Here is a 14,186-nt window from a genome sequence, read left to right as displayed (position 1 = left end):
ATTCAGTTGCTGACGTGTGGGACCAGACACATGTGGGTCCCACGTGTCAGTGACTCAATGTCACCGAGAATATCACAGGGGAATGTCACCGAATCCCAATCCGGATGGAGAGGAGCAGGAGGGGTTAGTGGCCACGTGTAAATCAATAAGATAGCCCAAAAAGAATTCAGAAAAATGAGAAAAAAGGTGGGGTTAGGGGAGTTAATGATTGATGATGATCGAGGAATGCAGGTTATTTTACTTTGCAGGTTCGGAGACAACATCATGTTGCTCACTTGGACATTAATTATGCTAAGTATGCACCCTGAGTGGCAAGAAAGAGCGAGAGAGGAAGTGATGCACCATTTTGGAAGAACCACACCAGATCATGATGGCTTGAGCCGTCTAAAGATTGTACATATGACGTCAACATGTTCTGATATTTTCCAAAACCGTAAAGTACTACCTTTTGTCTAAATAAACTTCAGTTTGATTTTGAGATTTCATTGCCTGAATAATTACCTACAACATCAGAACAAATTGTTCAAAATCATGTCAACCTTATGTCTATTCCCCATCAAATTTGATTAGTAAATATGCTTCTCGCATACATCTTTGGGACATTGAACCGAAATAATAACTAAATGCAGATATCTACTCCCTCCTTTCTCATTACAAGTTGTCTTTATCTTGAGGAAAAGCCAACATTTATAACTTTTGACTAATAATTAAATTGGCAATATTTTTTAGTTTTATGCATATAACATTGTTAGATTTATATTTGAAAGTATTTTTATATAATGTTGATTATGTAATTTTTGATGATATATTATGTAAGAAACCAATGGCTAAAGATCACGTGAAGATTGTGAAGCTTACATTTTAGGACCTAGAAAGTATATTTTAGGTTTAGAATCTTTGTACCATAGTTGTGGTGGACTGGTGGTGAATTTATGGGTGTATGAATCTATCTTAAATCGTGGTGTTTACAAATAAGCCTACCTACACTTAGTTGGATAGACGTCAGAAGTTAGGGCAAACTCCTAATTTTAGCTTCAGAAGTTAGGTCTAGAGTGTAGTTGTGGAGCACAGCAGCCTAAACCCAACTCCACCTATCTAGTTCATTTTGTGATAACACTCCACCCAGCTTTGCTCCCATTTTAGGTGGAGTTGGAATTGTTTGGCTGGGCTCTAGCTCTAGGAGAGGTGGAGCTGGAGCTGTGCCGAACAGGTTCTTAGTCTTTTGTCATTAAAAAAACATTGTAAGTTAAACTGCATTTATGTTTGTGGTATTTTTACAGGTAACAATGATTCTCCACGAAGTTATTAGGTTATACCCGTCGGGGATCTTCCTCCAAAGAACAACACGCAAGGAAATAGAGCTTGGTGGCATCAAATACCCTGAAGGAGCAAACTTCACATTGCCCGTTCCATCTATCCACCATGATCCCAGCATCTGGGGAGGAGATGCAAGCGAGTTCAACCTGGAGAGGTTTGCCAATGGAGTCTCCAAGGCAACGAAGTTTAAGACCGCATTCTTTATGTTTGGATGGGGGTTCTCGGATCTGCCTTGGACAGAACTTTGCAATGCTGGAAGCCAAGATGGCGCTCGCCACCATCCTCCAGAGCTTCTCCTTTGAGCTCTCACCGTCATACACCCACGCACCACACACCATACTAACTTTTCTGCAGCCACAATACGGTGCTCCGATTAAGCTGAAGAAGCTCTAATGACCTCGGTCTAGGAGAACATGAAGCTATCTATACATGCTGAAATATGAATATGTTTCTATGTTTCTTTTTTTTTTCATGTAAAATTTTTGTACTTGGAACTGAAATGAAAATAAACAGAGTTTGTGAATACATGAGATAAGAGTACAGTACGAGTAGTACTGTCTTATTTTTCCTTGGTAGGGACGAGCTCAAAATTTGAACTTCATTTTGTTCACATGTTGGCATGTAAAATAATTACTCAACCCAACAGTCGGGCAGGTGAGAGTTGGGAGACCAACGAAAAAACTTTAGGCATTGCTTTCTCCTCTGTCATTGAGAACGAGTACTATGGGCATCAAGCACAACCCCCAAGATGACACATAGAACTATAGGCCTTAGTTTCCTAAAATTTTTTCTCAAAAATATTACATCGAATATATGGACACATGCATGAAGCATTAAATATAGATTAAAAGAAAAACTAATTGCACAAGTAGGGGGGAAATCGTGAGACGAATATTTTTAGCCTAATTAGTTAATGATTAGCCATAAGTGCTACAGTAACCCGTATATGCTAATGACGGATTAATTAGGCTCAAAAGATTCGTCTCATGGATTCCGTGCGAGTTATGAAATTATTTTTTTTATTCGTGTCTGAAAACGTCTTCCGACATCTAGTTAAATATTCGATGTGGACTTAAAAATTTTCTTTTCGCGAATTAAAGGGTCCGAAATGTCAGCGTGTCTTAAGTTGTGTGCAGTGACTTCCACTTCCTGTACGTAACTTTCCATATGCCATCTCTCGACGTTGCACAAAGACTTTTCGAGACATGGCGCTGAAGCCATCCATTTTCGAGAAAAACAGTATATACTCTAGAAAAACTCAATCTAATATTTTGATTGGACACAATCTTAGTCTAACAAATCTAGATAAACAGCCTATTCAGATTATTTATAGTAGATTTATATCCAATTAGAATACTAAATTCGATTCGTTGTATTAGATTATATCTAATCAAAATATTAGATTGATTTTATTTATTATTTTTTCGGAGGGAGTACTAGTCTACGGCGTCGTCAAGACGTCAACAACCTCGATTTCTCGAAGAAAAACGGCAGTGGACGAGCCGCGTACGCCGTCGACCAAACCCGTCGTCTATGAAAATTACAAGTACTAGTACATCCACGCACGCAGGGCGGTCTTGCGACACCACCGATTGTTCGGCTTGCACTGACACCACCGGAGGCTGAGAGCCCGCCAACGGCGAAGGAGAGTTGCACCGGCGCGTCGCTGATGCTGGGAGAGGCCGCCTCACCGTGGAGCCTGGCCGGCGCGGGCGCGGCCGTGGCGCTGCTGTGGCTGTGCGCCTGGACGCTGCAGTGGGCGTGGTGGACGCCGCGGCGGCTGGAGCGGGCCCTGCGGGCGCAGGGCCTCCGGGGCACCAGGTACAGCCTCTTCATCGGCGACGTGGCCGAGAACGGCCGGCTCAACAGAGAGGCCGCGTCAAGGCCGCTGCCGCTCGGCTCGCACGACGTCGTCCCGCGCGTCATGCCCTTCTTCTGCAACGTCCTGAAAGAGCACGGTAACACACCACTGCCAGCTGATCACCATGTTCCCCATGGCTTTTGTGATGTCAAAAACGCCGCGCGCTTCTGGTATTGAACCAGCGACTAGCATCGCTCGTCGCCTCGTCGCAATTCGTTCTTCTCGGGGAGGGATTGTCCCGGATATGAAGGGTCAAACGGTAGTTCCGTTTGTGCATTATTAACAGGTGGCTTACGTGTCAGATTTAAGGTCATGTTCTTTTTAAATTATTCAGTGGATTATTGTGGCAGATTATCTACTTCCTCCGTTTCACAATGTAAGTCATTCTAGCATTTCTCACATTCATATTGATGTTAATGAATCTAAATAGATATATATGTCTAGATTCATTAATATCAACATGAATGTGGAAAATGTTAGAATAACTTACATTGTGAAATGGAGGGAGTACTTGATATAGAGATAAATCGAATATTTAGATTCAAAATAAGTGGTCTAAGCGATGCAGAATAAGAAAAAAAAATTTAGAAAACATATTTTCGAAGAGTTGAGCAAATAATATGTTCTAACCAAAATTTTTCGACATGATAGCAAACCTGACAACACTCACATACTTCATTCTACTGAATTTTGGCACTATCAAATTTTGACAAATTTTGGTATTGCCAAATTTTGAAAGGGTTAATTTTAGTATTAAAGTGGATAGACCCTTCAAATATCCTGTGTTATTCACCTTAGTAGGATACGTAGAATATATTGTCTCCCTTCTCATCAGACTCTTTAGCTCAATTGCAGGGAAACTGTCGTTCGTTTGGACTGGCCCAAAGCCATTCGTGATTATCAGAGACCCTGACTTAGCGAGGGAGATTTTGTCCAACAAGTCTGGCAATTTCGCCAAGCAAACGACCGCGGGTATTGCTAAGTTCGTAGTTGGCGGAGTTGTAACGTATGAAGGTGAGAAATGGGCAAAACATCGGAGAATTCTCAACCCTGCCTTCCACCAGGAGAAAATAAAGGTAGCTGTTCCATATGAGAGCCAATCTGCTGAAAATTTTGTTACTTGTTGATTTGATTTGTCGCGAGCAATATTTGGAGATGTTGCACAACATGTGTGGGATGGTGCAATAGCGCAATGTACAAGTACTCGCAACCTTTTCAAATACTGCTCACAACAAATCAAAATCAAGGACTGCAGCACATTTTTCACATTTTCAACTCTTAGCACAGCATATTTCCACATGATAGGTCCGTGTAGTAATATTGTTTTCCGCTGCTTTTATTTTCTAACTTTATATAGTGTAGAATTCATACTATTTTTCGTGGGATATGCCCTCCCTAAAATCTGAATTGATTAACAGTTATCTTTTGCTCACAGCGGATGCTGCCAGTGTTTTTAGCATGTTGCACCAAAATGATCACTAGATGGGTGAATTCAATGTCTTCAGAAGGAATATCTGAGTTAGACGTTTGGGATGAATTTCAAAATCTTACTGGAGATGTCATCTCAAGAACGGCATTTGGGAGCAGCTACCAGGAGGGGTGGAGAATTTTTCAGTTACAAGAAGAGCAAGCTAAACGCGTACTTAAAGCTTTTCAGAGAATCTTTATCCCAGGCTACTGGTTGGTACTTTGCTTTTTATACATTTGGAGGGGGAAAATGGACTTCTGGGAGTAAATTTCCAATAATTTGACAAACAGTTGCTATTATTATCTTCTCTATCATTGAAATAAGGAAAAACTTTTGCCTCCCCTCTAATATAGAGTAATTCTTTAGATTAGTACAGACAATTATGAAAGTAGATTGAATTGTTCTTTTACCCTTCATTTTATATCGCAAATGGAAAATATAAGTCCTTTTATTATGAGAACAATATCATTATTTATTAGGCAAGATTAAGAAGGTAAGAAAGATAATTATAAACTAAGTTGTTGGACTATTTGACATAACACACCGTTTTATAAGCTTTCTAGTGCATTGTGAAATGAAAAAGCATATGATACACGAAATACAGAAGCTTAAAGAAAAGTAGTATTCTTTTTTTATATATAGATGAAAGGATTTGCAAGAGAAGTACATAGTTGATTTTTGTTTTCTAAGAGAATGAATGTGTTTGTGGACATACATTTTGATGCAGCATACATATATACAGATGTCAAAACTACTTTTTTTTCATCCTTTTTATATTTCTGTAGGTACTTACCAATCGAAAACAACAGAAGGATCAGGGAAATTGATCAAGAAATCCGCACAATTCTGCGAGGAATAATAGTAAAAAGAGACAAGGCAGTTAGAAATGGTGAAGGTAGCAATGATGATTTGTTGGGATTATTGGTGGAATCGAATATGAGGCAATCAAATGAAAAAGAAGATGTGGGAATGAGTATAGAAGATATGATTGAGGAATGCAAGTTATTTTACGCTGCTGGTTCGGAGACAACATCAATGTTGCTCACTTGGACTTTAATTTTGCTAAGCATGCACCCTGAATGGCAAGAGCAGGCAAGAGAGGAAGTGATGCACCATTTTGGAAGAACCACACCAGATCATGATGGCTTGAGTCGTCTAAAGATTGTAAGTATGACTTCAACATTCTCTGATGTTTTCCAAAATAGCAAAGTAGTTTATATAAACTTCAGTTCATTTTGAGATTTCATTGCCAGAATAATTTTCTACAGCTTCAGAACAAATTGTTCAAAAACATGTCAACCTTTTGTCTATTCCCCATCAAAATTGATTAGTAAATATGCTTCTGGAATCTATCTTTTCCGCAATCAAGTGAAATACTAGCTAATTCCAGAGATTTGCTCCCTTCATCCTAATTGTAAGGTGTCCATATTTTAAGGAAACACAACATTTACAACTTTCGACTAGTAATTAAATTAGCAATATATATTTTTAGTTTTATGCATATAACATCATTAGATTTTTATTTGAAAGTATTTATATGATGCTGATTATGTAATTTTTGATATATGTTATGCAAAAAAAAAGAATTAATGGCTAAAGTTCTAATATGTGAAGACCATGTAAGAAACTTACATTTTAGGACAAAGGAAGTATGTTCCAAGGCCCTGTTCTATTCTTCAACTCCAAACTCCAACTTCCTTGTTTTTCATTAGCACGCTTTTCAAACTGTTAAATTGTGCGTCTTTTTTTTAAAAAAAAAATCTATATAAAAGTTGCTTTTAAAAAACAAATAAATTCATTAATTGTAATAATTAATAGTTAATTAACCATGTACTAATGAGGTTTCTCGTTTTGTGTGCAACCTACATTTATCTCCAAATGTGAAGGTCTAACGGGGCCTAAATTTAAAATCTTTGTACCATTGTTATGGTGGACAGTGGTGAAGTTGTGGGTACATGACTTTAACTCAAATCATGATGTTTACAAATACGCCTGCGCATGTTTAGTTGGTGTAGAGGCTTTAAGTTATACTTTCATCATCTAAAAATGCTCAGAATAATTGTATCAACCGCATTTATCTTTGTTGTATTTTTGCAGGTAACGATGATTCTCCACGAGGTTCTTAGGTTGTACCCACCGGTGGTATTCCTCCAAAGAACAACACACAAGGAAATAGAGCTTGGTGGCATCAAATACCCTGAAGGAGTGAACTTCACATTGCCTGTTCTATGCATTCACCACGATCCTAGCATCTGGGGACAAGATGCAATCAAATTCAACCCGGAAAGGTTCGCCAACGGAGTCTCCAAGGCAACGAAGTTTCAGACCGCGTTCTTTTCGTTTGCATGGGGTCCTCGGATCTGCCTTGGCCAGAGCTTTGCAATGCTGGAAGCCAAGATGGCGCTCGCCACCATCCTCCAGAGCTTCTCCTTCGAGCTCTCGCCGTCATACACCCACGCACCACACACCGTGCTAACTCTCCAACCACAGTACGGTTCTCCAATTAAATTGAAGAAGCTCTAGTGATCTCGGTCGAGGAGAACATAAAGCTACCCCGTACATGCTGAAATCTAAATCTATATGAATAAATTTCATAAAACTACATGTATTTTAATCAAATTGTCACAAACTATACATTTAACACAATATTTATTAGAGAACTACAAATTTAGGGCCAAGTATAAAACTATAGATTTAATACTAGAGTTATCACAAAACTACAGGTTTTATAGTTTAAATCTCTACCACTAATATTACGTTAGAGTTATAAATGTTGCAAGTTTTGTACTTAACATGGTGCCAACAATGTAGTTTTGTGATAATTTTATTACTAAATATGTACTCCCTCCATCCTAAAATAAGCGCAACCATGAGTTTTTTTTTGTCTAACTTTGATCGCCCGTATTTTTTTTATGATCAATACTTTTATTGTTATTATATTATAAAACATGAATGGTACTTGTCGACTTTTTGAGGTCTCGACTACGATATTTACATGGTATGAAGATCGTCGGTACCAGGGTATATGCGAGATTGGGGTAGAAGAGATAAATACAAGGATTTTTATGCATGTTCGAACCCTTTATCTGACAGGCAATAGCCTTACTCCTATTGGCCGAAGCCGGTGTTGCTCTATATTCATTAGAAATACGCAAGTACAATATTTGGGATAACCTATCTAGTTGTCGTCGACTTGGCAGCATAGATAACCAATACGTAGTCGACGACAGTGTAGTCTTACTCCTCGAGTACGAACTTATCGAGATCAGAGATGACGCTAGATCCCTCTTGTCGGCCTCTGTTAACACCAGATTGGGTTTGTTTTAGGCTAATCTCTGATATCGATGTTTGGCTTGTCTTGGCTTGTGTTGGTGTCTATTCTGACTTGTGTGTCGATCTGTTGTGCCCTCTCTCCTCCTAGGGGGTCTTGTATTTATACCCATAGATTTCCTCCTGTCCAAATATAACTAGGGAGACCAATATGGATACAATCCGAGTAGTCATTGTCATTTCCATACAGAACTTTACTCGTCATTCCTTATCCGGAACTCATTCTATATATGAGGTATGACTCCGTATAAAACTATTGGGTATGTGGTATCCATAACCATGACAATACTTTATGCGAGGCTTATGTTTTTCAGTTTTTTTTAGAAAATAAATAAGACGAATGATTAAAACTGGACACGATAACTCATGGCTGCGCTTATTTTGGGACGAAGGGAGTAGTTTGGGATCTTCCATCTAAAATATGTAGTTTTTTTTTGATAAATTTGGTTCTAAATCTATATTTTTATGATACACCTTCTTAAATTAAATTTATAGTTTAGTGATAGTTTCGTTAAATTTTAGTATGTAGTTTTATGTTCTTTTTGACATGTGAAATTTTTGTACTTTTAACTGAAATGAAATATACAGAGTTTGGGAGTACATGAGGCTCTGTTTAATTCAGAGTGAAAAGTTTTTAAAAGTTTTTGCGTGTCACATCGGATATACGGACACACATTTAAAGTATTAAACATAGTCTAATAACAAAGCAAATTACAGTTTCTACCGCGAGACGAATTTATTAATTCTAATTAATCCATCATTAACGATTGTTACTATAGCACCACATTGTTAAATCATGACGTAATTAGGCTTAAAAGATTTCTCTCGCAATTTACACGTAATATGTGTAATTAATTTTTATATATTTAATACTTCATATATATATATATATATATATATATATGTTAAATATTCGATTAAATATTTGATGTGACCGGGGGGAAAAGTTTTCGTTTGCAAAGCTATTTTGCCATGGTTGGGACGAGCTCAAAATTCGAACTCCATTTTGTCACATGTTGGCAGCAGCTGAAATAATTACTCCATCCAACAGCCGGGGCAGGTGAGAGTTGAGACCAGCCAGCCAGAAAACTTTGGGCATCGTTCTCTCCTCTGTCATTGCTGGTCGCCTGGTCCAGAAGTCGAGACCGGAAAGAGACATGCGTTGCGTGGACTCGGGCCGTGACAGACGTGACGCTTCCCACCCCTCTTCCCCGGCCCACCCGCCACCACGCCAGCCAGCGGCAGAGCACACGATGCTGCTGCTGCTCCCACCGTGGAACACGCGCGGTTCCCGAGGCGGAGTAAATGGAAAGCAGCGACGCCCGTAGGCGGACCGGACGGCTAGACGACGCTCCCCGGAGGGCCCCGCCGTCAAATCCGCCGCGGTTTGGGCCCCACCTCCCCCGCCTACCCTCGTCACTCTCCCTCCCACTCCCCTTTTCGTAATTCCTTCCGCGCTTTCCGAGTTTTTTTTTTCCCTTCTTTCTGCTCGCATCAGTCTCCTCCGGCTCCCGCTCCACACCCCCGCCGCGCCGCCGCCTGTCGCCGGCGAAGCGCGCCGCCGGAGAAGAGGCAAAGATGGCTGCGGCACCGGCCTTCCAGCCATTCACCATACGGTAAGCGCCTGCGCCGCCGCTTCTTCCTCGCGTCTGCTTTGCTTTTGACGTGTTCGTTGGGTGCCCGCGCGCGCGTGCGTGCGTGCGTGTGGGTGGGTGGGTGGAGTGGACTGGTTTCTGTGAGCGCGCGCGGCTGGAGCTTTAACTGGTGGAGTGAATGGCGCAGGGGGTTCGCGGCGGGGATGCGGGCGGTGGACGCGTCCAAGTGCTGGCCGTTCGGCCGCGGCGACGGGGATGGGGAGCCGCCTCCGCCGCTCCCGCCGATGGAGCCGCCGAAGCGGTCGCGGTGGTGGGCGCACGAGCTGGCGGCGGAGCGGGCGCGGCAGGAGGCCCGCGCGACCGGTACAGAGGATGCCGGAGGCGGTGTTGCGGGTGGTGGTGGTTCCGGGAAGGGGGCGAAGAGGAAGGGATCTCGTGGGAGAGTCAGAGCTGAGAGGGCCAGGAAATGGCGGCGATCTCTCCAATTTGGCCTCTTTTCGAAGCGGAAGGTATGCCAGTGCCTCTGCTTTTCAGGGTCTGTGTGCTGCTTGCTGCTCAAGTGGTGGGCTTCTAGGGTTTATGAGGGACCTAAGAACATTCGAAATGTATGATCCTTGCATGTTCAAATGTAGAAGTATTTTTGTGCTGGAAGACATGAACACTCACTACAATGCGTCGAACATGACAGTAAATATGTGCCAATTTTTAGCCAGTTCGGCACTAGCCATTTAATCTATTCAAGTTTGTTCATGTCCTGTTGGTGCTACAAGAGGTCTGTTTCTCGCATTTAGGTCATTATTTTCGCTTTGATTGCAAACAGGAATAGCATTCAGCTTGGATGCATCACGAAGACAATTTGTTGACTATTGATATTAACCCTTTTTAAGTTATATGATAAAAAATTAGATGTTCTCAGACAATATGCTATCTGTCAAATGATAATTCACATTTATATCTGCTCAACAAACGTTTCTTAATCTTTTCCTGCATGGGAATGCTTTGATGACGACGTTGAATCATTGAATATGCCCGCCGTATGCTTTTTTTTTTATCAAATTGGTTTACAGACACTCATTAGTAACCAGCAACCTATTTGCATGAAGTTCATATTTCTATGCCTAGTTGTCTTACATTCCTTTTCATCATCTCATAGTAAGACATTTTCATTAACAGGAGAAAACATCATCTCGTTTACTTCACTATGTGTTACATAAGCAACTGTTGAGTAAACACAAAGGTTCTACCCTGCGTACACAGAAAGAACTCTCAGCACAGAAGAAGTTTCAAAATACACATGATTGCATGTCAACTCATGAAAACAACCTGAATAAGCAGTACATCAGAGGAATGGATCCTTCTACTGGCATGGGCAGCAACCTGGTCAGGAAAGAGGCAGCAAACTCTTCTGTAAATAAACAAAACATAAAGGCCAGTGAATCAACTATCTATCCTCTAAATCCTGGATGTGAATTGGTGAAGAATGTAGCCTACCCTCCTAAGGATGATATTTTTGGAGATCTCCCTCTTTTGGAAAGTTCTAAAGTAATGTTCCATTCTGGAGTTGATGAACTCCCTACTGTTATAGAATACTCTTTTGTAACAGATCAAAGTGGACCAGAAGCCATATCAGAAAATGTATCATTGAAACTAATACCACCTTCTGACATGTCAGTACAGACATCATCCACCCTCAAAGACTTGGTGAAAAAGGAAGGAACTCCTGCCAAAAAGTCAATATGCATCTCGCGCAATGACGTAAAAAAGAATCTACCCTCCTCTGCTGAGTTTGATGGCCTAAATCATAGTGGTATCAACATGGTGAAAACATGTCTCAGTGATACTCAGCTGAAATCTACTGATGTTCCTGCCTTAAGTTCTTATTCTAACAAAGGTTTAAAATCTGGTTCTAGCAACACGGCCCATACTCAACAAGATTGTTTTTCTATGAATACAAACTACTGTCAGGAAATAAGAAAACCCGGTACTAGTATTGCTACAAGTTCAGTCACTGTAAGAACCAGAACAGAAGCAATTGAAAGTGATAGAGATATGGCAGTCAATAGCAAGAAGAGCACCAGTATCTCTTGTGCATTGGTTCCAACGGAGTGCCATATTTCATCTGAAGGCAGTGTTTTGTCCTCAGCAATATCACAAGGTTCTGCCAGTGCAGCAACCAGTGCGGATGGCATGTCTTCCTACAAGAGTATACCTTCCCAGGACAGTATTCCCACTTCCGGTCTCAATGGTACCTTTGCAAGTAATCTGTTCCGTGAAAGTAGGAAATCTGTTGATACATGCACATCATTATCAAAGGAGGACCAGTGTAGTTGGTACTCAAAACTTCACCCAGTTTGCACTCCAGCAAGCATTGGTTCAGCTTTTATGAAGCTACCTGGTCTTGAAAGAATAGAGATCTCAAGCTGCAATATTAAGACAGATGAAAACATGAGTACCAATGGGCGGCCAGCAAATATAGTAAGATGCGAGAAACAGCAGGCGGTGATTGGTGTGCCCAATATTATGCAAGGCCAGAGAAAAACTGATTTCAGTGATTCTCAAGTTCAGGAAAAAGTTTTAAATGGTTATTTACAGCAAGATGTTTATCATCCTTGCCAACCAACAGTGCGTTTGATGGGCAAGACTGTCTCAGTTTGTGAGCGTAGCAAGGAGCACAGGGTGCCAACTATGGGGAAAGGGTGGAGTGACAGTACCATTGTTGAAGACCACCCATCATCAACTTCATGTCATTTTCCACAAAAGAGATTGTTTCCTTGTCAGGATTCTGTGACACCAAGTGTTCATGTCAAGGGATCTCTTGATATATTACAAAGGATTCCCAGTGTTACTCTACCAGAGGCAAGGGCTACTATAGGCAATGTTCAAAACCGAAGGCTGCAACCAATAAATACTGTTTCTTCAAGTGTCAGAGATTGCATTTGGAACTCTGGCAGTCAATCTGTTCGTCAAGCTGAAATAAAAAGGGCAACCACTATCAATGTCAACTCCAGGGCCAGGCATATAAACCTACATCAACCGCCACAGGTGATAAGCACATCCCAGAATCAACACTGTCAGTTAAGCACTCCATCGATCTTACGTGGGAAAGATTGCAGTTTTTTGGGTCCAGCAGTAACTCAATCTTCTTCCTTTCCACAATGGACTCTAAATACGGGCATCCAGGAAAAGTACCAGAAATCCACATTTTCTTATGTTGATCCTACCTCTGCTCCTATTTACCAGTCATGCCAGGTACCTGGAGCAAAGCTATCTTCCACATCAATGATATCCTTTCTAGACTATGGTACTGATAATGCTGAGTTTAGTAGATCTCTACCACAAGCGTGCCCTTCTCTTGCTACTAGTTTGCCAATTAATTTTGTTTCGACCGTTAGCCCAACATGTACCGTCAAACCTACTAACACAGGTTGCAGAAAGGGTGTTGTTTTCACCAATCAAAGAAAGAGACCAGCTTACATCAATAATGTTGCACATGAACCTGCAAAGAAACTTATGGCGAACAAACAGGACTTAGTGGCACCAGTGTTTGAAGAGACGAAAAATCGTTCACTTGGCTGGTCACTGGATGATGCAATTGGTCCTCGGATACTTGACTTTGGTAGTAAAGTAGCAGGACATGGCTTGGAAATGTCAACAAACGAAAGCAATTGTGTAAGGGCTAGTTCAGGTCCAGTTCCTGTTCTTGAAACAAGGTCAATGACTGGAAGGCTGGCTACAGCAGCTAGAACCATGTTGAAGCCAGATCAAACTCTTAATGATCATTCCAAGCTGTTATACTCCACATTCTCGGTTGATAACAGTATTAATTCAGCTGTATTATAGTGGAAAGCAAGAAATAAAACAGCCAAGTGTTCTCGTTCCAGTTTCAGTTATGGAGTTTTTGGTATATGAATAGTCGCAAGGATACTGCTAGCGCAAGAGAGTTGTATCAGCTGTTCGACATTTCTACATGTTAGTTTAGCTATTACTGGATTACTTCTATTTTGTAACTTCTCCGGTCAAATTTGGAGAATATTCATTACGATATTAAATATACATATCATGCCATATCTGACACAAGCAAGGTAACACTTGATTTGTAAAAAGTGTGACAAATTGTGTATTTCGGAGGCGTTCTGTCTCGCAGGTTATGTTTTCTTCGGACCATTCTGTGCTGCGGCTTTTGATCCGGGAGGAGCGGAAAGTAAAAGTAGAGTAATCAGTTTGTACAAGGTTTGTTTTGTCTCTTTTTTTTTCTTTTGTTGGTATCAGTTACTACTACAACATTTGTTTTGTTTTTGAACGTGAGCGGTGTACGATTTGTACCACTGGAGCAATTATCACTACTAGTTGGATACTTAGATCAGTAATGTCAGTGAGACATTGCTGCTGAAAATGGCCGCTTGCTTTGCTTTGAACTCTTTGCTAGTTTACCTTTGAGCTTGCCCGTCTGCCACTCTGCCCGTGTTGTCCTACTTTCAATTGAAAGTGGCTATAGTGAAAGTGTCTCTCTTACTATTAGATTCATCCGTCTTGCCTTCAGCTAATTAGCACGGGTGAGACAAAAGCAGATGCTGGAAAAAGTACTGGCTTCTTCCAGAAAGCCGCGCCATTTCTG

General features: G+C 41.0%; 2 protein-coding genes and 1 pseudogene across 3 annotated transcripts; all 3 read left to right on the top strand.

Moving 5' to 3' along the window:
- Positions 1 to 49: 49 nt before the first annotated feature.
- On the top strand, positions 50 to 1,710 carry LOC127782364 (cytochrome P450 CYP72A616-like; annotated as a pseudogene).
- Positions 1,711 to 2,917: 1,207 nt separating this feature from the next.
- On the top strand, positions 2,918 to 7,535 carry LOC127764639 (cytochrome P450 CYP72A616-like). The gene is made up of 5 exons (XM_052289549.1): positions 2,918 to 3,275; positions 4,034 to 4,254; positions 4,614 to 4,858; positions 5,432 to 5,810; positions 6,744 to 7,535. Exons 1-5 carry the CDS (start codon positions 2,987 to 2,989, stop codon positions 7,167 to 7,169), a joined length of 1,560 nt encoding a protein of 519 aa, XP_052145509.1. The 5' UTR covers positions 2,918 to 2,986; the 3' UTR covers positions 7,170 to 7,535.
- A 1,893-nt stretch (positions 7,536 to 9,428) lies between these two features.
- Positions 9,429 to 14,109, top strand: LOC127778522 (uncharacterized). Of its 2 annotated transcripts, XM_052305144.1 has the most exons (3): positions 9,429 to 9,592; positions 9,759 to 10,080; positions 10,745 to 14,109. In XM_052305144.1, the coding sequence occupies exons 1-3, from the start codon at positions 9,555 to 9,557 to the stop codon at positions 13,409 to 13,411; spliced, it is 3,027 nt and encodes a 1,008-aa protein (XP_052161104.1). In that variant the 5' UTR covers positions 9,429 to 9,554; the 3' UTR covers positions 13,412 to 14,109. The 2 variants fall into 2 exon arrangements, with proteins under 2 accessions (XP_052161104.1, XP_052161111.1); XM_052305151.1 differs by lacking the exon at positions 10,745 to 14,109 and having other exon boundaries at positions 9,759 to 10,738.
- The last annotated feature ends 77 nt before the right edge of the window (positions 14,110 to 14,186 follow it).

The sequence above is a fragment of the Oryza glaberrima genome, chromosome 1 (genome assembly GCF_000147395.1).
Source record: "Oryza glaberrima chromosome 1, OglaRS2, whole genome shotgun sequence".
Taxonomy (NCBI): domain Eukaryota; kingdom Viridiplantae; phylum Streptophyta; class Magnoliopsida; order Poales; family Poaceae; genus Oryza; species Oryza glaberrima.
This window is presented reverse-complemented; position numbering and strand designations above follow the sequence as displayed.

Coding starts and splice junctions, on each gene's coding strand:
- LOC127764639 (XM_052289549.1), top strand. CDS start 2,987: ATGCTGGGAGAGGCCGCCTCACCGTGGAGCCTGGCCGGCGCGGGCGCG. Junction 4,859..5,431: donor ATCTTTATCCCAGGCTACTG/GTTGGTACTTTG, acceptor ATATTTCTGTAG/GTACTTACCAATCGAAAACA. Junction 5,811..6,743: donor GCTTGAGTCGTCTAAAGATT/GTAAGTATGACT, acceptor GTATTTTTGCAG/GTAACGATGATTCTCCACGA.
- LOC127778522 (XM_052305144.1), top strand. CDS start 9,555: ATGGCTGCGGCACCGGCCTTCCAGCCATTCACCATACG. Junction 9,593..9,758: donor TTCCAGCCATTCACCATACG/GTAAGCGCCTGC, acceptor TGAATGGCGCAG/GGGGTTCGCGGCGGGGATGC. Junction 10,081..10,744: donor GCCTCTTTTCGAAGCGGAAG/GTATGCCAGTGC, acceptor TTTCATTAACAG/GAGAAAACATCATCTCGTTT.